Raw genomic sequence first — 23,995 nt, 5'->3', positions numbered from 1 at the left:
TGGTGTGTGCAGAGGGTCATAACGCTGCGCTGCCGCACATCTGCCCCACTTTAATATCTAATGCTGCGTTCACACCGGTCGCGTTGATTTTTTGACGCACTGCAAAAAAGCGTCCAACGCACTGCACAATCGCGTCCAACGCGCGGCGCCATCGCATAATCGCGGCGCGCCAGTCTCATCGCGTCTGTGCATAGACTTTGTATGTAATCTCGACGCGCGTCAAAAAATCAACGCGACCGGTGTGAACACGGCATAAAATGGAGCAGGCAGTTGAGACTGGTTCTCTGTAAGACTATGTGACATCTAACTGGGGCAAAAGCTATCCTTCAGAGTTCTAGTATTTTCCACTTTGTTCAGGCGAGTGCGAGAGTGCCCCACCTGGCGTTTTTGACCTTCGTGTACTATAACTCACATATCCGCGTATAAGCTGTGTTTAACATTGAATGAATGTATATTTTTATTTACAAAGAGATGAGGCATGATACAGGATGAAGCCTGGACATGTCCGGACATGTTCGAACCCAACGCCCTCTCCAGAGGGTGGGGGGATCATGTATTGAACAGGAGGGGGCTGACAGCCCAAAAGTGTTATGAAAGAAGTGACTTTAAACGGCAAAAACTGGGATTTCAACACGGGTGCCGTCCAAAAGAGCACCGAGAGGAGATACGGACGATTGCAACTGATGTATTGAGGACTTCGTCTCTGTTCACGGAAATAAGACCGCTGTTCGTGGACAATAAGATTTAAAGACGGAGGTTTTCCTCTCCCCACTGCTCGACTCTTAACATCTGGACAACTGAAAAAGTTCCTCGTGGCAGTAAAAAGTTAAAGCCATTGTATGTCTAACAACTGAGTTCTGTAAGGTTATCCTAGAGACCGAATCCACTTAACAACCCCTTACGGTTTTAGAAAGAAGTAATCCTAGCCGTTAAAACCTAACCTGGCATTTACCAAGAGCACGGATCCATAAGAGGGAAGCTGCCATAACCGACGCGACCGGTGGGAGCGCCCGGGGCCAGGACCGGTCTCTCGGCCGAGCGCGCTCAGACCGGAGGAAGCAGGGTAGACGTCGGGAGTAACGGCAGTTAGCAGAGCCAGGCGAGTTCCCTCGCAAGAACACCAGCTCGACAATCTTTTAATAGAGAGCTGAGTCAGTAAGTAGCCCCGTATCGGGCCAGAAGTACCCCAGGATCTAACACCATTCTAGGCTACCGTAGAAAGAGGACCCAAGCCGTTCTATTGCATTTCTGCCAACAGATCCCCATAAATGCTGCACACTTTACCCTTTTTAGCAGCTTAGATGCAAAGAAAAAAGGTAAAGTTTCTGCCAGACTGAACAAAACGGTGTATTTTTGTGTATTTTAGGAAAAACATGTATGCAGGAGGAGACTCTCAGATGAACGGAGATATGCCTCATGATGGAGGTCATGGAGGAGGGGGACATGCTGGTGGGGACGAGCTAAAGAACACTGGAAGGTATGAAGTTATGAAAGGAAAAAACATTTTTAAACAGTTTTTATTTGAGAATGCATCGCGATTATGATATGCATACCAGAGAAAAATGTAAAATGCCCAAAAAGCTTGTGTCTGATTACACAGAATATTCCTATATCTTGGACCATTTGGCCTCACTGTGCTAATGATTCAGTGTTGCATCGACCGTGTTTTGTACAATGAAAGAAATCTCTTTTTAGTTGCTGTTTGTCTCTTTGTAGCTGTTTTGCATCTCTTTGTAGTCCTCCGTGTCTCTTTGTGTGTCTTTTCTTGGTTAATAAATGTCTCTTTGAGAGACAGTTGGTAGGTGAAGGCCACTTGGAGCACCCTGGGCCTGTGCCCGGGAGGCCCGGCAGGCCCGGCAGGCCCGTTTAAACAACACCTTTTTGTTTCTCTGTTTTCAGGTTTTGTGGGGGTCTCCGACTTGACATCAAAAGAAAAGCGCCTTTCTTTGTCAGTGACTTCACCGATGCATTTCACATTCAGGCCTTGTCGACCATTTTGTTTATTTACCTGGGAACGGTGACGAACGCCATCACCTTCGGTGGTCTGCTGGGGGACGCCACAGAAAACATGCAGGTCGGACTGACATTCCAACCTTTCAGCAGCTTGTGAAGCGTTGACCACTTCTGTTCCGACTCCTCCCCTGACTTGTTCCCGTCCGTATGTGCAGGGGGTGTTGGAGAGTTTTATGGGCACAGCGATCACAGGCGGGGTCTTCTGTCTGCTGGGCGGCCAGCCGCTCATCATCCTCAGCAGCACCGGTCCTGTCCTGGTGTTTGAACGGCTGCTCTTCAACTTCAGCAGGTCCATAACAACTTTGTTCTCTTTTTTTCTCGTTTTCTTTTATTCTCTAATACAACCTCAACTTCAAATAGAGTTGTCTGGCTCTCTTTTAGTGCGTGTTGTGTTTCTCTCCGCACAGAGATAACGAGTTTGACTACCTGGAGTTCCGCCTGTGGATCGGCCTGTGGTCGGCGTTCTTCTGCCTGATGCTCGTGGCCACTGACGCCAGCTTCCTGGTTCAGTACTTCACCCGGTTCACCGAGGAGGGCTTCTCCTGTCTCATCAGCTTCATCTTCATCTACGATGCCTTCAAGAAGATGCTCAAATTAGCTCACCACTATCCCATCAACGCAGACTTTAAAACGGAGTATGTCACGCAATATGACTGCCTCTGTATGGCCCCTACTGTTCTAGGTGAGAGGATGCTTATCTTTATTCAGGTGAAAGTTGGTATTGGGTGTTTTTTTACTCACGGATGCTGATGAGACGCGTATATTGATTAAACAATTGTCTGTTTTAGGATACAGGACATCAGCTAGAGGGAAAGAATGAGTTTAATTGAATGAGAAGGGTTAAAGGGAGGATTGTTAAGTTTGCAGGTTTCCATGGATCGTTTGGTTGTGCGGAGTAATTACAGCTTTATTGACTGCTTTGTCTTGTTTTGGCACGAATGGACAGATATTTCTATCATGTGATGGTTACAGAGAATAAAAAAAACAAGCTTGGTGTTGTGACCATAAAAAATTGAAGTGCTGCTGATGAGACGAAAGCGACACAGCATGCGTCTTTGTTTTGTGTTCTGGTGGAGGATGGGAGATGAAGAGGGCCCTGATTTACTGGTAATCCCCTGCTGCTTTCAAAAATTTCTCCATGACACACTCACAGAAATATGCTGCTCCACATACAGTAGAGCACAGTGCGAACCCCGGAGGGGCCAACAACAGACGCTTACTTTGGACGAGCAGCTGACACATCGAACTAAAAATCCGTCTGTCTTGATAACGGTTCATCCGATTGACTTCACACTTGGCGGGTGTGTTGCTGAGAGTCCGAGGAAGTGCAGCGTCTAGTGCTCGCTCTTGCAATATGCGGGGCATATAGCTCGCTCTCCGTCGATGTCCGTCAGAGCTTTTGCACCCAAAGAACGCGTGTACTCCAGCGTTGCTGGGGGAGGCAATTATGTCATGGCTCAAGAAGGAAATATCTTTTACTGTAAATTCTCTTTGGGGCCGTTTTATGCGGAAGAACGAGAGAAACGTCGGCAAACGAGGGACAGGGATAAGTCTCGACATTTTCCACATGCATTGATTTACTGAGTTCAGCTAACATGTTAAGTGTGAGCACGGCACCGTGATAACGACACTTGTGTTGGGATAATAACACGCGTGCTACATTTACCACATCGAACTGAAAGCAGCACGACTGAGATCCATTCAACAGGGTTGTTCTTCATGCATACCGAGCATCATACCCGCATCAAGCTATTATGGTTTTAGGCTCATTTTATTTGATTGAGGGTGAAAAGTGCAATGTTAAAAATAAGTTCTTGTTTTTGCAGAGAACAGTACAGACGTCTCTGACGAAGATACTTCGGTCTGGTTCTTGAACAACACTGGTCTGGTAAGTCTTTCATGTTTTTATCGCCGTTCTCTGAGAGAACAAAACAAGATGGATTTACATTATTTCAATCTTCTGTGACACTTTTCTATTGGTGTTTGTCCTCGATGCAAAATTATTCTTATTGATGGTTTATGTGACATCAGTGGTGGAAAGAATACTCAGATATTTTCCTTAAGCAGCATCGTAGCATAATAAAAGCCCTCATCATCAACAGAATGGCCCATTTTAGAATCAAATACATTATATTACCGGATTATAATTAGTAATGCGTAACTATTCATCACTTAATGTTGCAGCTGATAAAGATGGAGCTTGTTTCAACTCATTTATATACTGCTGGGTAGCTTCAGTATATCCCCAATGACGCATCATCATTTATTAGTTGAGTTACATTTACTTTTAATAATATGAAGATGCAAACTAACCATTATTGTGGCGTAAAATGGAAACAGAAAGTACAGGTTTGAGGTACTTTACTTAAGTACAGTACGTAACCACAGCTCGTATGTACTGAAGAGTACTGTTTGTACTTCACCGATTTACTTCAATCTCGTAAAGATTGTCAAAGGATGCGGTCACAAGTCCCGTACCAACCACAGGTGGCAAGATGACGTGAACATGTAAGAACAAAGTGTTTGTTGAACGATGCTTCAACCTCAATAAAACCGCCTGATAAGCACGTTGTTTCCACTTCGAGGTTATTGTGACACTAAGTCGGCTTATCTTTTATCTCCGTTTCCTCCAAAACAGTGTGCGGTCTGCGACGGTTATGCGTCCGATCTTCTCGTCCTCCGTTTATGTCGCAGCTGCTCCTTTGTATTTCTTTATGAATCGCGACGCTCTTCGTTTCCTCTGTGCAGCCGATGAACGCCACGTGGTCGTCCCTCTCAACGACGGAGTGCTTAATGTACAATGGAGAGCTGGTGGGGAAGGCCTGCGAGTTCGTCCCGGACATCGCCCTCATGTCCTTCATCCTGTTCTTCGGCACGTACACCTGCTCCATGTGTCTGAAGAAGTTCAAGACCAGCCCGTTCTTCCCCACCACGGTGAGCCGGCCACACTAAGCTCATTCAGTCCCACGGCTCCTCTGTCTGAAACTGATTACGTGTCCAGCAGGTTACAGAGAAACAACTCCGTCAAGTGCTTGTGTTAACTTCCACCCAGGTGAGGAAACTCGTCAGTGACTTTGCCATCATCCTGGCCATCTTCATCTTCTGTGGAGTCGATATGCTCGTTGGAGTCGACACTCCGAAACTCATTGTGCCAAGTGAATTCAAGGTGAGTCCCTCACCGCCTCCTCAGTGCCTTTTGTTTCGGTGCTTTGCTTCATGAAACATAAGAAGATTGCAGTAGACACTTGACTCCAAGAGTGCTCTGTGTAGGGAAACATTTGAAGTTGCTTTGGACAAAAACATCTGCCAAATGAATGTGATTCAACATGATGGGTTTGGAAAGTAAGCAGCAGAAATGTAAAGTTATTTATATGAAAGAAACGCAACAACTTCTGTCTGCATGTTGAGCACAAATGCCGTTTTATCTTCCTCCTCCACAGCCAACGAGTCCTAACCGGGGCTGGTTCGTGCCCCCCTTCGGAGGAAACCCCTGGTGGGTTTGCCTGGCGTCGGCTCTCCCCGCCCTGCTGGTCACCATACTGGTCTTCATGGACCAACAGATTACTGCCGTCATCGTCAACCGGAAGGAGCACATGCTGAAGGTAAAGATGAAACTTCTGTCGACAAAATGTTTGGAATGCTAAATGTCGTTCCTGTTTTAATACACAGTTGATTCACTGTGTGGGAGGCAGAGGAGAGTTCTTAGACCACAGATGGGAGGATTTTTATTATTGTGTAACAATTGGCTGCAACATTTGTGGAAGCATATGACTTTGCAGAAAATCTTGCACAATAAGTTCCTGTGATGTAAAATGCTCAGACTTGCAAGAAATGCAGGTAACGGCACCAAAACCAAGTTTCTTTGCAGTGAAAGAGTCTTTTTCTCTCAGTTTGTCGAAGGTGATTTATGTGAAGTGGTGATTTGAATGCGTTCCCCAGAAGGTACTGCAGTTTGTACAGGACACTGCTACCTTCACACTGTAGTCAAATATCGCTGTCGTTCTTCTCGTGGGGGTGAGAGATGTTTCGTGGCAGTGACTGAACACAGCTCGGCTCAGAGAGCCACTGCTGACGTTCAGCGATGATTTCTTTGATTCCAGCGATGTGGCTCTCCGGTCGAGATCCAAAGTGCTCTTAATCAGCATATCATATAGTCCGACCATAAAAGAGCTGTTTGCTGGGTTTTAGCTGCCGTGCTCTACACACTGTCTGTGTGTGTAAAGTCATGTAACGCATGGCTTTTTGTCTGTACCAGAAAGGAGCAGGTTACCACCTGGATCTGTTCTGGGTGGCCGTTCTGCTCGTTGTCTGCTCCTTCATGGGTCTGCCGTGGTACGTAGCCGCCACCGTCATCTCCATCGCTCACATCGACAGTCTGAAGATGGAAACCGAAACATCGGCTCCTGGAGAGCAGCCGAAGTTCCTGGGTGTGAGGTGAGACGTCTTTAATGTCTTCCAGAGTGCGTACTGGTCTCTCCCAGTTTTGGATCAAATAAACTGTGTTGTTCTCCCTTCTTTGTATTATTAACTGTGTTGTTCTCCCTTCTTTGTATTATTAACTGTGTTGCTCTCCCTTCTTTGTGTTATTAACTGTGTTGCTCTCCCTTCTTTGTGTTATTAACTGTGTTGTTCTCCCTTCTTTGTGTTATTAACTGTGTTGCTCTCCCTTCTTTGTGTTATTAACTGTGTTGCTCTCCCTTCTTTGTGTTATTAACTGTGTTGTTCTCCCTTCTTTGTGTTATTAACTGTGTTGTTCTCCCTTCTTTGTATTATTAACTGTGTTGCTCTCCCTTCTTTGTGTTATTAACTGTGTTGTTCTCCCTTCTTTGTATTATTAACTGTGTTGCTCTCCCTTCTTTGTGTTATTAACTGTGTTGTTCTCCCTTCTTTGTATTATTAACTGTGTTGCTCTCCCTTCTTTGTGTTATTAACTGTGTTGTTCTCCCTTCTTTGTATTATTAACTGTGTTGCTCTCCCTTCTTTGTGTTATTAACTGTGTTGTTCTCCCTTCTTTGTATTATTAACTGTGTTGCTCTCCCTTCTTTGTGTTATTAACTGTGTTGTTCTCCCTTCTTTGTGTTATTAACTGTGTTGCTCTCCCTTCTTTGTGTTATTAACTGTGTTGCTCTCCCTTCTTTGTGTTATTAACTGTGTTGCTCTCCCTTCTTTGTATTATTAACTGTGTTGCTCTCCCTTCTTTGTGTTATTAACTGTGTTGCTCTCCCTTCTTTGTGTTATTAACTGTGTTGCTCTCCCTTCTTTGTGTTATTAACTGTGTTGCTCTCCCTTCTTTGTGTTATTAACTGTGTTGTTCTCCCTTCTTTGTGTTATTAACTGTGTTGCTCTCCCTTCTTTGTGTTATTAACTGTGTTGCTCTCCCTTCTTTGTGTTATTAACTGTGTTGTTCTCCCTTCTTTGTGTTATTAACTGTGTTGTTCTCCCTTCTTTGTATTATTAACTGTGTTGCTCTCCCTTCTTTGTGTTATTAACTGTGTTGTTCTCCCTTCTTTGTATTATTAACTGTGTTGTTCTCCCTTCTTTGTGTTATTAACTGTGTTGTTCTTCCTTCTTTGTATTATTAACTGTGTTGCTCTCCCTTCTTTGTGTTATTAACTGTGTTGTTCTCCCTTCTTTGTGTTATTAACTGTGTTGCTCTCCCTTCTTTGTGTTATTAACTGTGTTGTTCTCCCTTCTTTGTATTATTAACTGTGTTGCTCTCCCTTCTTTGTGTTATTAACTGTGTTGTTCTCCCTTCTTTGTATTATTAACTGTGTTGCTCTCCCTTCTTTGTGTTATTAACTGTGTTGTTCTCCCTTCTTTGTGTTATTAACTGTGTTGCTCTCCCTTCTTTGTGTTATTAACTGTGTTGTTCTCCCTTCTTTGTATTATTAACTGTGTTGTTCTCCCTTCTTTGTGTTATTAACTGTGTTGTTCTCCCTTCTTTGTATTATTAACTGTGTTGCTCTCCCTTCTTTGTGTTATTAACTGTGTTGTTCTCCCTTCTTTGTGTTATTAACTGTGTTGCTCTCCCTTCTTTGTGTTATTAACTGTGTTGCTCTCCCTTCTTTGTGTTATTAACTGTGTTGTTCTCCCTTCTTTGTGTTATTAACTGTGTTGCTCTCCCTTCTTTGTGTTATTAACTGTGTTGCTCTCCCTTCTTTGTGTTATTAACTGTGTTGCTCTCCCTTCTTTGTGTTATTAACTGTGTTGCTCTCCCTTCTTTGTATTATTAACTGTGTTGCTCTCCCTTCTTTGTATTATTAACTGTGTTGTTCTCCCTTCTTTGTATTATTAACTGTGTTGTTCTCCCTTCTTTGTGTTATTAACTGTGTTGTTCTCCCTTCTTTGTGTTATTAACTGTGTTGCTCTCCCTTCTTTGTGTTATTAACTGTGTTGCTCTCCCTTCTTTGTATTATTAACTGTGTTGTTCTCCCTTCTTTGTATTATTAACTGTGTTGTTCTCCCTTCTTTGTGTTATTAACTGTGTTGTTCTCCCTTCTTTGTGTTATTAACTGTGTTGCTCTCCCTTCTTTGTATTATTAACTGTGTTGTTCTCCCTTCTTTGTATTATTAACTGTGTTGCTCTCCCTTCTTTGTGTTATTAACTGTGTTGTTCTCCCTTCTTTGTGTTATTAACTGTGTTGCTCTCCCTTCTTTGTATTATTAACTGTGTTGTTCTCCCTTCTTTGTGTTATTAACTGTGTTGTTCTCCCTTCTTTGTATTATTAACTGTGTTGTTCTCCCTTCTTTGTGTTATTAACTGTGTTGTTCTCCCTTCTTTGTGTTATTAACTGTGTTGTTCTCCCTTCTTTGTATTATTAACTGTGTTGTTCTCCCTTCTTTGTGTTATTAACTGTGTTGTTCTCCCTTCTTTGTGTTATTAACTGTGTTGTTCTCCCTTCTTTGTATTATTAACTGTGTTGTTCTCCCTTCTTTGTGTTATTAACTGTGTTGTTCTCCCTTCTTTGTGTTATTAACTGTGTTGTTCTCCCTTCTTTGTATTATTAACTGTGTTGTTCTCCCTTCTTTGTGTTATTAACTGTGTTCTCCCTTCTTTGTATTATTAACTGTGTTGCTCTCCCTTCTTTGTGTTATTAACTGTGTTGTTCTCCCTTCTTTGTGTTATTAACTGTGTTGTTCTCCCTTCTTTGTATTATTAACTGTGTTGTTCTCCCTTCTTTGTGTTATTAACTGTGTTGTTCTCCCTTCTTTGTGTTATTAACTGTGTTGTTCTCCCTTCTTTGTATTATTAACTGTGTTGTTCTCCCTTCTTTGTGTTATTAACTGTGTTCTCCCTTCTTTGTGTTATTAACTGTGTTGCTCTCCCTTCTTTGTGTTATTAACTGTGTTGTTCTCCCTTCTTTGTGTTATTAACTGTGTTGTTCTCCCTTCTTTGTATTATTAACTGTGTTGTTCTCCCTTCTTTGTGTTATTAACTGTGTTGTTCTCCCTTCTTTGTGTTATTAACTGTGTTGTTCTCCCTTCTTTGTATTATTAACTGTGTTGTTCTCCCTTCTTTGTGTTATTAACTGTGTTGTTCTCCCTTCTTTGTGTTATTAACTGTGTTGTTCTCCCTTCTTTGTATTATTAACTGTGTTGTTCTCCCTTCTTTGTGTTATTAACTGTGTTCTCCCTTCTTTGTATTATTAACTGTGTTGCTCTCCCTTCTTTGTGTTATTAACTGTGTTGTTCTCCCTTCTTTGTGTTATTAACTGTGTTGCTCTCCCTTCTTTGTATTATTAACTGTGTTGTTCTCCCTTCTTTGTGTTATTAACTGTGTTGTTCTCCCTTCTTTGTATTATTAACTGTGTTGTTCTCCCTTCTTTGTGTTATTAACTGTGTTGTTCTCTCTTCTTTGTGTTATTAACTGTGTTGTTCTCCCTTCTTTGTATTTTCAGAGAGCAGAGGCTCACCGGTGTCGTGGTGTTCATCCTCACAGGACTGTCTGTCTTTATGTCGCCTATTTTAAAGGTAATTAATCCGATTGTCTCGTGTTGTTGGTCACTTCGTGTCTCAAGTTTAATCTTTTCGTCTTTTATCACACCAGGCAATTCCAGTCACTGGAGAGTCACTTGTTTTAACAGATAAACCACAAAAGCGCTTCTAAAATTGAAATGCAAAAAGTAAAGTATCTCAACACTGACGAACGAAAACCGAACAGGTTACTGTGGTTGTCATGCACAACAAAGCACTTGTGTTTATGTCATGAAGAGGACACAAATGTGTCAAAATAAAGTCATCGGCTTCTTATTATTCTCACAACTAGCTTTATTATTTGGATTTTTCTTGACGAACTGTCTGAGAGAAGAAAGATGAAAACACTTTTAATCCCGTTCCTCTACAAACTGAACTCTCCAGTTGGCCTCTTCAGTCCATGTGTGTTGAGGTCAGAGGTCAACAAGATCTGAGTATAGATTAACTTCTAGCGAGACAGACAGTTTGATTCCCAAATGTAAAAATGTCATTCGGAAAAGTTACGAGTGTTTGTTTGGCTTTTAGGTGAGAATTCAAAGTAAAATGTTTGTTGTGAAACTGCAGAAATTGAAAAAACCTGGATGACAAAAGGTTCTATCGACATTTAAACAAGATTCATGTTATAATACCAAAGATCTTAGCTGATCAAAACAGTAACCTCATTCAGCCCTTTCATCCCACTTCATCACATCACTGGAGTCCAACTGCTTCCAGTTTGTGTTGTAACGGTTGATTTACGATGACAGCTCAGCTATGAATGATTATTCCTGAAGCAGCTTCTGCTGGAAGCTGGAATGGCTGATTGGTGTCTTTTGTCCACATTAACCCCAAATAATCTCCTTTCCTCCGTTTGACCCAGTTCATCCCGATGCCTGTGCTGTATGGAGTCTTCCTGTACATGGGAGTCGCCTCTCTCAATGGAGTGCAGGTAAGATACACAGATTTATGTATGTGTGCATAAAGCAGGCTAAGAAACAGTGACGTGATCTGTTTGTCTGTCAATCTCCACCAATCCCGGGACCGCCAACCTTATTCTTCTGGGAAGTCCCGACTCGAAGAGATTGAGAACCAGTGTTCTAACTTACTCGTCATGTTGGTAGCATTTGAAGCTTCTTCATCAAAAGGAACCTCTTGAGTATCCAAGAACCCAGCCGGTGACCAGCCGTTCCTCCGATGTATTCATTCATGCGTGCAGAGCATCCTGTCACGCGTACTTCTACCTCTCGTACCTTTCCTGCAGTTCATGGATCGTCTCAAGCTGCTTCTGATGCCAGCGAAGCATCAGCCCGACCTGGTTTACCTGCGACACGTTCCCCTCCGGAAGGTCCACCTCTTCACCTTCATCCAGATCCTCTGCTTGGCCCTGCTCTGGATCCTCAAGTCCACTGTGGCCGCCATTGTGTTCCCCGTCATGGTGAGAGGCATTTGTAGTGATATTCGGCCAATATTAGCATATGAAAGACATGTATCTGTAGGCTACAAATGACCAATAATAGATATATTTAATTATTTGGATGCTAGTGAAAAGTTACCAGTATTCAGTTTCTATGAGCATAAAACTATTCTCACTGTTGAATGTTTTGATAATAGTAGAAATGGAGCCGATAATGAGCGACGCCTCCTCATTGGAGGCAATGGCACCATGTGGCAGTACCTCCTTGGCCAACTAGATGGCGCTCTGAGGCTCTCCCAGTCCACTCTGAGCCGCCTCTTCGTCCGCTTTCAGATCCTCGCTCTGGTGGCCGTCAGAAAAGCGATGGACTGGATGTTCTCGCAGCATGAACTCGGCTTCCTGGACGACGTCACCCCAGAGAAGGACAAGAAGAAGAAAGAGGACGATAAGAAGACAAAGAAGAAACGAGGCAGCATAGACAGCAACGTTTTCTGACTCTTTCTTTCACGTGTGTTCACTTCAAAGCTTTTGTTACTCTTTTAAATCAAATCATTTTATCTTGTGTTTGTATGTTGGTAACTTTTTCTGATGTCCTTTGCTGGTAGAAAACAGTTTAGCGATACTTGATCATCTGATTTTCCTCAGCCAAACGTACTCTAACTAGGAATGCATGTCATATAATCGCTTGTGCTGCACAAACTACTTGACCTAAGTGGCTTATAAGAGATCGATCCAGACGGGAACGCTTATGGTGACGATGTGACGTCATAGTTCGGAGAAGCTCCGTGCAGCAGGTTTATTTCTTTTTGTCTCAGCTTTGGAGTTATCTGATGATGGGATCACATGTTTCTTTTTAATATAATTAAAGGCTCGATACAGTACTCTCACGCAGCACTGCCTGTGAGTTATTGGTCGCTGTCGTTCTCCCTGTACAGGCCGTCTCTTTGAAGAGCAACTAAACTGAAAGTTACCGGGAAGAAAATGCATCGACAGTTCAGAGTTTATTCACACATGCAGATGCAAAGAGTCCCTTACGAGCGTGCAGGCCGATTACTGTCTGGAGCCGAGAACCACGTCTACTGTGGAGAATGTTGAAGTCTACGCAATATGTGCAAGAACAACCTGGAACTCCCTCCAGCCCGAGGAGCCTGCGAGACCCTCAGCCACAGACACACATGGAACAACATCAGCATGAACTGTCATAAGCATTAGAAGGTCTATAAAAGGTTTACAGAACATATAGAAATAGATAAATAACTATATAACATTGTACAGTTCAGAAGTGAGGTGAATTCACATATGTGAGTTGTTGGTACGCGTTCACACGGTTCATTGTTAAGAGAACGCTGAGATAGTGAGGCGCTCAGTGAGGTAAAGAAAGACGCGTTGCCCTCGGTGTGAACTGTGCTGGAGATCAAACGCACCATTACATGTAACGAAAGTCTTTCCTTGTTGTTGACATTGCAGTTGTCACATCTTTGTCTTTTCCCTCTCAGACAAACTATGACAAATCTCCAAAAAGCCTGCAAAACGGCATCACAACAACAATCTGTGAACTCAACTCACTGTAACGTGGATCACATAAAACACTCGTGTTGGTGTTGGACCGAGGTCACATGGAGCCAGCGAGCGCAGCACTGTGATTAATCACACTGCAACAGTACACACACACACACACACACACACACACACACACACACACACACACACACACACACCTCCACAGCTCTTGTAAGTCCTCCAGTGGAAAGAAAGAGCAGTTACGGTATAGCGTGTCAAAATGGTAATATTATCGTACCTCAAACAAGGCATAATATATGATGTTTAAAAGGCACAGTGTAAAATGCTGTAGCATAGTATGTTATAAAAGTGATCGTGTTGTATGTCAAAAAGGCCACAGTATAGCAAGTCATGAATACATGTTGTAGTATGTCAACAAAGTCATAGTATGCAATGAAGAAATCATAGCCAGAATGTCATAACGAGTGGTCGTGCAGTATGTCATAGTACAGTTTGTTATGAACTCTACACACCTCAAGAAGAATTATCTCTGACCGACAGAACTTTAGAATACCTGAATCTGACTTTACAGACAATTTAAGGAGCTTGTTTGTCGTCTTTGTTGGTTCTCAGATAAAGATACAAGGTATGTTATATATGAATGATTGTGTGTCTGTCCAGAAAACGCTGGATGAGCCCCTTGAGAACCACAGAGAGGCCGATCAGATGCTGCTCAGCCGCCTCCAAGACAAGGAGATGACGCTGGACGAGCTCAGAGCAAGGAGACGCCAGTGAAACGACATAATGTCGTGATATTTTGATTGTTGTTCCAGTAAGTATGGTATGCCATAAAACAGTATGTCATGAAGAAGGCATTGTCTGAAATCAAAATGTGGTAGTACAGTGAACCATAAATTAAAAATACAATGAAGTACATTATAAACAATAGTATCATAGTATAGTATGGCACATATCACAATTTAAGATGTAACTGGACTGTTATGGGTTCGAATCCTGCACGTTGCCAAGTGTCCCCACCGAAGTTTTGGAGAAATGTAACCAGGAGGTTATGGGAAAATGGATGACCAGCTGAAATTTAAGTGAGAAGGAAGAGCATGACTTCTCTTTTACAATGTTGAAGAATCGAATCGCTTTAAGGCGACAGGAGAAAAGTGGCATCAACAGCATGAACTTTATTCATAAAAGCAGTTTCATATGAAGGATAAAGGCTCTGACATTAAACAACCAGCAGAAGAATACAAATGTTTCACGGAAGTATTTGAGCCTGAAGAACCTCTACATTGTTCTCCTTGATTTGTTGGATTCTGCTCAGGTGTCTGATTGATGGACAGCTTCCTTTATGGTTTCATGACAGAGGGCAGAGGTCTACACAGCCACACGAACTGAGAACACCTCAGTAGCAGTGTGTACTGTATGTAGCGTCTTTGATAAGAGGACCAGAGCTTTAATTTAACTCACGTGATGATTTTAAACAAGAACTGCAGCCTGAAGAAAATGCGAACCCCCTCTGTGACTCGTTTCTGCAGGTTGTAATGCAGCTGGACAGCCGCCAGAGGGAGCTACTGAACCAGTAATCATTATGAAACTGACATGGAGGGCTTTAGTGTGGTGTAGCTTAAATTACAGATCATCATTGAGGTGTTGATTATATTTTGTATCAGTAATCTGAAACTGAAAAGTAGCTAAAGTTGTCAGACAAAAGTAGAAACATTACTTCGTTACTTTCCACCACTGAATATCAAAACAGCTGATTAACATTATTTGGATCCATTAATCAATTAGTTGTTGAGTATTAACTTTGTATTTCTTCGAACCTGATTCACAACAATCGCTCGTTCTGAAGGAAAGTCTGGAATCGTCTGATAGACACTTGATAGTCATAATAATATATCGGAATATACTTTACTGTCATAATGCAGAGTTACGAACTGCATGACATGAGGGCTGCAACCAACAATTACTTTAATTGTCGATTATTTTCTACGTTAATCAATTCATCTTTTGGTCCATAAAATGTCAGAAAATAGTCAAAAACACCCGTTCAGAGTTAAAGTTGATCTCTAAATCGTGTTTTGTCCAACTAAGGAACAACACGTTTATTTATGAACACATAAAACAATGAAACACAGCAACTCCTCAAAATGAAGAGGTTAGAACTGAGATTTTTTTCTTTATTTTTGCTTGAATCATGAATGAATTATTAAAATAGTTTCCACTGCGTTTTCTATCGATTGACTAACGCTACAACAAAGTAAGTTGCAGTTTATGTACCCGACGTAAAAATCGTACTAAAAATGATATTGTCTTCCAATAAGGTGAAAACATGAGTTTTTATTTTACTGTAATATGAAGTCAAAGTTGTTTCCGTTCATTTATTCTTCATCGGACTGAAAAGCAGCACAAACATCACTGTTTGAGAATTCTGTTTATTTTCCAACATACATTTCATTTGAAAAATATAAATTCTAAAATAAACCATTTCACCTGTTTCTAAAAAGTCACAAAAAAGTTAATCAAAACAAAAGGTATGAGTATTTATTCCGTACCCTAAAATGAACATCATTAACACGTGTTTTCATTCGATGTTTGTCCCGACATGCTCACACAGTACGACACACTTTAAACTGACAACTCCCACTGAAAACACGTCCCAGACATTAAGTCGCACTTGTTCCCACTCGCTGCTGTCGACTAAAAGCACTGATGGAGTATAAACGACGTCATCGGCTGGTGAGCTGGAAGAAGAAAAAACCGAACAAAAACAAAAGTCAAACACAGACAGCCGGACGGTACAAAGTGACTCGTTGCACTTTGGTTTTTATGAGCATGGTTTCCAGAGGAAGGCGGCTCATTCATCACGCAGGTTAATTTGACTTCTATAGTGGTGACGACGACAGAGAGGACTGCCACCAAAGACTCAGACATTCAAGTGAGGCGGTGCTCCAGTGGGCCCTGCAGAGATGGAGTGGGGGTGCTTCAGAGGGTCACACTGGCCAATCACAGTTCCGAGAGGGTTCATTCTCTCTGGATGCGACTGTGGATGCAGTGAATCGTGTTTTTACACTCATTGCCTCATTTCGGCAGCTTGAGTCCTAAAAAAACACAACTGTGGATGTTTTATTTTAAGGACAAGTTTGGGTTTTTACAAGCCTATTAAAATATTATAAAGATTTGGGGGCAAAAATTACAATCGCATGCAAAAAAACCTATGTTAGTTAATGCTAATGAGGCTTCAGACCAATCCAGTGGGTATCCTTTAACGTTATGATGGGTTTTTTCCCGTGTCAGAGGGACACGTCTATGGGTTTATACACGACACCAGCGATGATCGTAAAAACCCGACCAGACTACGATACCCGCTCGTTTTGACGAAGGCCTCTTTAAAGGAGTTACGATGAATCCCGCTGCTTTTCTTGGCAAGACCTAAACTCAAGTTGGCAATGTTTACTGAGGTCCCAAATCAAGTAAGAAGTAGGGTCCTTTTCCCATAGACTTCTATACAATTGGACTTTTTGCAGCCAGAGGAGTCGCCCCCTGCTGGGCAGTAGAGAGAATGCAGGTTTTAGGATACTTCTGCATTGGCTTCAGTTTGCAGTTCCCTCGCAGTAACCTCACTCGTTATGCCCGACCAATGGGCTGTCCTGACTCTAACTACTCGAGCTCAGTGCCTAACTTTAACCAATCGTCTCCGCCTCAACCAGCTACGCCGGACGGGTCAAGAAAAGCAGTGGGATTCATAATGAACGCCTCTTTCACACATGCATACTCAAACGCACCAATACTTGAGGCGCCAGAGGAAACTTTGAGAAGTTGAGAAAGGTTTAACTTCATAAAAAAAAAAAAAAAAAATCATCTTATTTATATAATTCAAGGTGCCAATTGAATAAGAAAGAAAGATGCGTGGAAACATGTACTGTAGCTTGTGAGATAACTACTTCAGCGTGCAGCGATATACTGGCAACATGAGAAAACAACAGTCCAGTTGGATAAAAGGTTTAACAAACACAAACAAGCAGCAAAAGTCTGGCTCGTAAGGGACTCTTTGCATCTGCATGTGTGAATAAACTCTGAACTGTCGATGCATTTTCTTCCCGGTAACTTTCAGTTTAGTTGCTCTTCAAAGAGACGGCCTGTACAGGGAGAACGACAGCGACCAATAACTCACAGGCAGTGCTGCGTGAGAGTACTGTATCGAGCCTTTAATTATATTAAAAAGAAACATGTGATCCCATCATCAGATAACTCCAAAGCTGAGACAAAAAGAAATAAACCTGCTGCACGGAGCTTCTCCGAACTCTGACGTCACATCGTCACCATAAGCGTTCCCGTCTGGATCGATCTCTTATAAGCCACTTAGGTCAAGTAGTTTGTGCAGCACAAGCGATTATATGACATGCATTCCTAGTTAGAGTACGTTTGGCTGAGGAAAATCAGATGATCAAGTATCGCTAAACTGTTTTCTACCAGCAAAGGACATCAGAAAAAGTTACCAACATACAAACACAAGATAAAATGATTTGATTTAAAAGAGTAACAAAAGCTTTGAAGTGAACACACGTGAAAGAAAGAGTCAGAAAATGAGAAAGAGACGGTGAAGCAATCAAAAACTGATCACACAAATATTTACCTCATCTGCACATACAAATGTGCGTTGTTAATCAACTGTTAATCAACTTAACAATAATCTATTTGCACACGTTTCCTTCACAATCTGAGACAGCGAATCTCTTGAATCATTGACTCCACAACAGGACAGAGAGAACATATCAAAACCCTCGCGCTGCGTCACAAATCAACATGTTGCATTTGTTCGTAATAATTATGCCTTTAATCTAAAACAAGAGGTAGAGCTATAAAAAAAACAAAAAAACATGATTTTCCTGCTGCAGGAAAATGTTATTCGAGTAAATGACTTGATATAAAAATCCCCACAGATATTTGTTTGTGTACGTACATATAAAAAAGGAGCAGGGAGGCGTTTCATGCGTGGTCAGAGAGCTGCAGCGTTTACCGTGGAGATGTGGGAGGAGTTGCATAGAAGAAGAGTGAGGAGTCACATTTATCAGTTTACTGTGGAGCTGTGAGGGGAAATACCAAGAGAAGACTGTGAGCAAAGAAATGCTTTTAAAATGACTTCACGATTAGAAAAATAACGTTTTCTTGTGTTCTTGTGTCTTGTTTTTCTGGTGCGTTTCCCTTCTTTTCTCTGTGACGTATTCAGAACAAAGTCTTTTGGATTTCGGAGTTAAAAAGAATATTTTTTTCAATAACGTAAAGTAAGAGTTGTCTTGCGTCGCCTGCCGGTGGTTCGGTGCTCTACAGAGACGTTTCGGATCCTCTGCTCTTCCAGTAGAATGAATTGTTGTCGTCGTCGGGGTCCATGTCTATTATAATCTGAGGCACAGGCTTCAGAGGACTCATCTCGGGGCTGAAACACAGAGCGGTATGTTAGCACACATGCTGGGATGTCGTGATGAAACTAAAGGAATTCAAGCTCTAACGAGAACTATAAATACATTGATTTTAAAACTTTTCTAACTCTAGTGGACGGCCTTCCACGCCACACCAATAACATCGGTGAACAACATTGTTGGGATCAGTTTCAGAGACATTTGATGAACAATAAAAACACAGACAGCCAATCAAAATCCATCCGGATTCACAAGCTGTGTGACCAGCTGATCCGTGCTGCGAGGCTCCAACGTGAACAACACCAAAAACATTAAATACTTTTTTTTAAGTGGTCAGAAACAGCAGATGTAACATTCATAAACCACTTCATTTAGTTTTTTTTATTATAAGAACATGAATAATAAGGAAACAGTTGAGAAGTAGCCGCTGCTGTGCATCTTTCAGCACCACGGGGGTGAGGAGAGCAACGAGAGATGCTTTTGATTTCAAGAAGTAAACTTCATTGCTGAAAAATATATATATATATCTATATATATACATATATACAGATATATATGCACACACACACACACACATCTCTGTAAATTGTAAAAGACAAGTTTCTGTTGTTGTATCAGCACTTCCTGTCATGTGACGACGACGTGCCAGTTTTTTCGTCTGCATGGAGACAATTAAGGCTTTAATACAATATCAGGCAAATGTTTGACTCAAAGAAAATAAATCTGTACTGGAGAAAGTTCAGCTCACGTAGACTGCAGTTCTGTCAGTAGTTCTGTTTTTAGTCACCGGCCATGTGAAGAAAAGCCAACCGTCAGCGTGACCTCTACCAATTACAGTCGCATGTTGGCATCACAGACGTTCTGCGACGCCAACATGCTTTTTTTTCCCACACATTGTCCCGAAACACCAATCCTCTTTGGTCAGCAGTGGTACAACAATCGTCGAGCAGGTGATGTAACACGGGACCAGGACACTGGATCCTGGTCATCATTAAATGTTGTCGGCATGATGGAGGAACTTAATCTCTTCTTGAGCATCATAATCACCGCTCTAAATATTTGCCCCCCTATAAAGAAAAACAAGGCTCGTTCTGCCTCTTTAAGACCGACTGTCTCCACCGAAGCTCATGACAGTGAAGCAGCTGCCCCCAAGTGGACAAAGAAACAGTTACAGCCGGTCTAAAGGCCACCGAGAGGAGACGCCCGAGCTGGAAGAACACAGTTCAGGTTAGTTCATCAGCCACGCTGACCTTTAAAGTTCAGACTAGCGTTATACGTTTGATAGTTGGCTCGCCATCTGACCTTTTGCAACCTTTGATGCCACAGTCATCAAAGAATGAATTCAAAAAGAAACCCAGTTATATTTAGGTTTATCCCCCCCCCTGTACCATTTGATTCGGCCCGTTACGTGAGCTTCACACACTCCCTCGTCTCACCTGGACAAACGGTTGTCTTGGTAGCGGCGAAGCTGCTCAGCACGATGTGTGTCGGTCAAGGAACGAAGGGGACTTCTCTCCTGGAGGGCAAAGGAAAGGAAAAAACAGCCGTTAAGTGTGCATGTAGCCACGCTACTGTGTGTTACATGCATCAGACCGACGGCCTCCAGATTCTACAGGTGTTCAGTCCAACTGAACACGACCGCAGCTGATTTCACTCCAATCAGAAACAAAGAGGAATCAGACGGTGACGTCAGCCGCTAAAAGGGTTTTGATGGAAGACAACCTCATCGTCGACATATCGATTATACGTTTACTGTTACTTAAACAACATAGTTAGATAGTAAAGGGACAGTTCACCCCAATACCAATACAAAATACATATCTTTCCTCTTACTTGGAGTGTAAGTTGTCAATTGAGATTGTTTTGGTGCGAGTTGCGTAGTTCTGGAGGTATCCACTGTAGAAACGTCGGCCTTTTCTCAAATACAATAAGACTAAATGGCACTCGGCTTGCATTTGAAAAGCTCAACAGCGATGTCTCTTTCCAGAGATCCTGACCCGGTTACTCAAGACAATCCACACCTTGTTGTGAGCAGTCTCTCTAGATTGATAAATAGAGCTACAATTAAGAGGAATAATGTCTTTGATCGTGGGGTGAACTTTGCCTTTAAGAGAATGTTAGACGTCGGCGTGCTACTGTCAGTCAAACAGGCTCTTTTACATGAAGCTAAAATAAATGTGTCTTTGATTTAAACCCTTCCATGAAATCAGCAGCGATACTTGGGTTGAAGTCATGAACTGAAGTCGAAAGAGTTCGGTCCAGCAAGCAAGAGTTTCAAAGGGAAAAGACGAATAAAATCATAGCATCACAAACCATGACGACAAAGTTCAAGAGGAGAAGAAAATGTTATTTGTTATGCATGTTTTGAAATAAAAGACAGGGCTGGAGTAAAGGTGAACGGCAAAGAAGGAATGTTAACATCATGCAGTTAGTGAAAGAGCAACATCAACTCTCAGTCACAGAAGAAGACGTCAGAGACACTGACGGGGGAAGCAGAGCAGGAGTCAGTCGGGATCACGAGGAAGACGCGTTGCCCTCCAGAGCTGCAGCTAGTTTCGGGTCTACTCACCGTCGGAGGCCTTATCACCTAAGAAAGGCTCCTGCTCCATTATGTCCATGGGGATTTTAATGCTGGGAACTTTTTCATTGTAAGGATAGTCAGACTGTTGGAGAAAGGAAACACACATCCTGAGACGGGACCTCTGGGCGCGTCGGTGAGTAATCATCAACACGCGCATTCATACGACTAAAGCTGCTACGACCTGCATCCTCCTATTGAGTCGCTTTTTCAGGAAAAACTATTGATGACTAAACAGCTGGTGGTGATGCAACTTGATTTACACTTTCCTGGTTTGCAAAGGGTCAAAGAGGCAACGCAACAAAGTACGGGTGCCGCAGTTTGGATTCTAAATTGAACATTTCAAGTTTCAAATTTCAATTCAAGTTGTTGTTGTAAAGTGGCTCTTTTTGTGTTAAACAGTTTGTTTATAGTTGTTACATTTTAAATACATTTCTAATTTGACCATATGGCCTTAGTGTGGTGCATTCCCCCCAAAATATGGCGGTTATATCGCACTGAATACCATGTAGTGGAATTTAAAAGAAGCATTTAAAAATGTAAATGACGGCGGCATAAAACCAATGATCCGTCTGGCTTCAAGCTAAAAGTCTTCTTTCCATCTGAATCGCTTAGAAAATAAAAATAAAATAACCCCGCAATGTCCATGTGTGAATTTAAGAAAACCAAAAACAGACCCGATCTAATCTGACCAGAGGATGAATAGATCTGGTCCGAAGATGCAGTGAACCAAACAGGAAACAGAGAACCCATTTCACAATGTCATTTTTACCCGACCCAACCAAGTGGACCCATGAAGACCTCTACTTCCAGCTCCGTGCTCAATGGCTTACAACTCAAACTCTAAAAACGCCAACAATCCAATGAGTGTATAATCACACACGGTGATGATAAAATATATAAAACACACCAATAAAACAACGGTCTTGGCCTCCCTATCAGTCAAAAAAAAAGGGCCGTCATGTAAAACACAAGAAAAACCAATGTGTTGAAACTGTAAACTCAAAAGCCTTACGTCTTCAGCGTCGCTGTCTATGCTGCCTCGTTTCTTCTTTGTCTTCTTATCGTCCTCTTTCTTCTTCTTGTCCTTCTCTGGGATGACGTCGTCCAGGAAGCCGAGTTCATGCTGCGAGAACATCCAGTCCATCGCTTTTCTGACGGCCACCAGAGCGAGGATCTGAAAGCGGACGAAGAGGCGGCTCAGAGTGGACTGGGAGAGCCTCAGAGCGCCATCTAGTTGGCCAAGGAGGTACTGCCACATGGTGCCATTGCCTCCAATGAGGAGGCGTCGCTCATTATCGCCTCCATTTCTACTATTATCAAAACATTCAACAGTGAGAATAGTTTTATGCTCATAGAAACTGAATACTGGTAACTTTTCACTAGCATCCAAATAATTAAATATATCTATTATTGGTCATTTGTAGCCTACAGATACATGTCTTTCATATGCTAATATTGGCCGAATATCACTACAAATGCCTCTCACCATGACGGGGAACACAATGGCGGCCACAGTGGACTTGAGGATCCAGAGCAGGGCCAAGCAGAGGATCTGGATGAAGGTGAAGAGGTGGACCTTCCGGAGGGGAACGTGTCGCAGGTAAACCAGGTCGGGCTGATGCTTCGCTGGCATCAGAAGCAGCTTGAGACGATCCATGAACTGCAGGAAAGGTACGAGAGGTAGAAGTACGCGTGACAGGATGCTCTGCACGCATGAATGAATACATCGGAGGAACGGCTGGTCACCGGCTGGGTTCTTGGATACTCAAGAGGTTCCTTTTGATGAAGAAGCTTCAAATGCTACCAACATGACGGGTAAGTTAGAACACTGGTTCTCAATCTCTTCGAGTCGGGACTTCCCAGAAGAATAAGGTTGGCGGTCCCGGGATTGGTGGAGATTGACAGACAAACAGATCACGTCACTGTTTCTTAGCCTGCTTTATGCACACATACATAAATCTGTGTATCTTACCTGCACTCCATTGAGAGAGGCGACTCCCATGTACAGGAAGACTCCATACAGCACAGGCATCGGGATGAACTGGGTCAAACGGAGGAAAGGAGATTATTTGGGGTTAATGTGGACAAAAGACACCAATCAGCCATTCCAGCTTCAAGCAGAAGCTGCTTCAGGAATAATCATTCATAGCTGAGCTGTCATCGTAAATGAACCGTTACAACACAAACTGGAAGCAGTTGGACTCCAGTGATGTGATGAAGTGGGATGAAAGGGCTGAATGAGGTTACTGTTTTGATCAGCTAAGATCTTTGGTATTATAACATGAATCTTGTTTAAATGTCGATAGAACCTTTTGTCATCCAGGTTTTTTCAATTTCTGCAGTTTCACGACAAACATTTTACTTTGAATTCTCACCTAAAAGCCAAACAAACACTCGTAACTTTTCCGAATGACATTTTTACATTTGGGAATCAAACTGTCTGTCTCGCTAGAAGTTAATCTATACTCAGATCTTGTTGACCTCTGACCTCAACACACATGGACTGAAGAGGCCAACTGGAGAGTTCAGTTTGTAGAGGAACGGGATTAAAAGTGTTTTCATCTTTCTTCTCTCAGACAGTTCGTCAAGAAAAATCCAAATAATAAAGCTAGTTGTGAGAATAACAAGAAGCCGATGACTTTATTTTGACACATTTGTGTCCTCTTCATGACATAAACACAAGTGCTTTGTTGTGCATGACAACCACAGTAACCTGTTCGGTTTTCGTTCGTCAGTGTTGAGATACTTTACTTTTTGCATTTCAATTTTAGAAGCGCTTTTGTGGTTTATCTGTTAAAACAAGTGACTCTCCAGTGACTGGAATTGCCTGGTGTGATAAAAGACGAAAAGATTAAACTTGAGACACGAAGTGACCAACAACACGAGACAATCGGATTAATTACCTTTAAAATAGGCGACATAAAGACAGACAGTCCTGTGAGGATGAACACCACGACACCGGTGAGCCTCTGCTCTCTGAAAATACAAAGAAGGGAGAACAACACAGTTAATAACACAAAGAAGGGAGAACAACACAGTTAATAACACAAAGAAGGGAGAACAACACAGTTAATAACACAAAGAAGGGAGAACAACACAGTT

The 23,995-nt window shown here is 42.3% G+C and overlaps 2 protein-coding genes across 10 annotated transcripts in view; one reads left to right on the top strand and one right to left on the bottom strand.

The window, feature by feature from the left end:
• The first annotated feature begins 569 nt into the window (after window positions 1-569).
• On the top strand, window positions 570-12,261 carry LOC306778821 (electrogenic sodium bicarbonate cotransporter 1-like). 6 transcript variants are annotated; one of them, XM_079270521.1, is made up of 14 exons: window positions 570-1,155; window positions 1,367-1,477; window positions 1,900-2,074; window positions 2,169-2,302; window positions 2,421-2,695; window positions 3,840-3,901; window positions 4,762-4,947; window positions 5,066-5,179; window positions 5,454-5,615; window positions 6,269-6,447; window positions 9,912-9,984; window positions 10,847-10,915; window positions 11,228-11,401; window positions 11,581-11,719. In XM_079270521.1, the coding sequence occupies exons 2-14, from the start codon at window positions 1,374-1,376 to the stop codon at window positions 11,593-11,595; spliced, it is 1,722 nt and encodes a 573-aa protein (XP_079126647.1). In that variant the 5' UTR covers window positions 570-1,155; window positions 1,367-1,373; the 3' UTR covers window positions 11,596-11,719. The 6 variants fall into 6 exon arrangements, with proteins under 6 accessions (XP_079126647.1, XP_079126648.1, XP_079126646.1 ...); XM_079270522.1 differs by having other exon boundaries at window positions 11,578-11,712; XM_079270520.1 differs by having other exon boundaries at window positions 573-837; window positions 11,714-12,261.
• Window positions 12,262-15,311: 3,050 nt separating this feature from the next.
• The window catches only part of LOC306778816 (electrogenic sodium bicarbonate cotransporter 1-like), a gene marked incomplete at its 5' end in the record, with an annotated part of 43,661 nt that continues 34,977 nt past the window's right edge, over window positions 15,312-23,995 (bottom strand). For 3 of the 4 annotated variants that reach the window (XM_079270510.1, XM_079270508.1, XM_079270509.1), the window contains 7 exons: window positions 18,193-18,329; window positions 19,749-19,828; window positions 20,882-20,975; window positions 21,906-22,067; window positions 22,380-22,553; window positions 22,866-22,934; window positions 23,797-23,869. In XM_079270510.1, coding sequence (XP_079126636.1) covers window positions 19,785-19,828; window positions 20,882-20,975; window positions 21,906-22,067; window positions 22,380-22,553; window positions 22,866-22,934; window positions 23,797-23,869 — 616 coding nt within the window. In that variant the 3' untranslated portion in view covers window positions 18,193-18,329; window positions 19,749-19,784. Of the gene's footprint in view, window positions 18,330-19,748; window positions 19,829-20,881; window positions 20,976-21,905; window positions 22,068-22,379; window positions 22,554-22,865; window positions 22,935-23,796; window positions 23,870-23,995 lie in introns of all 4 variants that reach the window. The other variant, XM_079270511.1, reaches the window with a different exon arrangement.

This window comes from Melanostigma gelatinosum, assembly GCF_949748355.1.
Source record: "Melanostigma gelatinosum genome assembly, chromosome: 6".
Lineage (NCBI taxonomy): Eukaryota > Metazoa > Chordata > Actinopteri > Perciformes > Zoarcidae > Melanostigma > Melanostigma gelatinosum.
Note: the sequence above shows the minus strand (reverse complement) of the source record. Positions and strands in the feature narration are given on the sequence as shown.

Coding starts and splice junctions, on each gene's coding strand:
- LOC306778821 (XM_079270520.1), top strand. CDS start 1,374: ATGTATGCAGGAGGAGACTCTCAGATGAACGGAGATATGCCTCATGAT. Junction 2,696..3,839: donor TATGGCCCCTACTGTTCTAG/GTGAGAGGATGC, acceptor TTGTTTTTGCAG/AGAACAGTACAGACGTCTCT. Junction 4,948..5,065: donor GCCCGTTCTTCCCCACCACG/GTGAGCCGGCCA, acceptor ACTTCCACCCAG/GTGAGGAAACTCGTCAGTGA.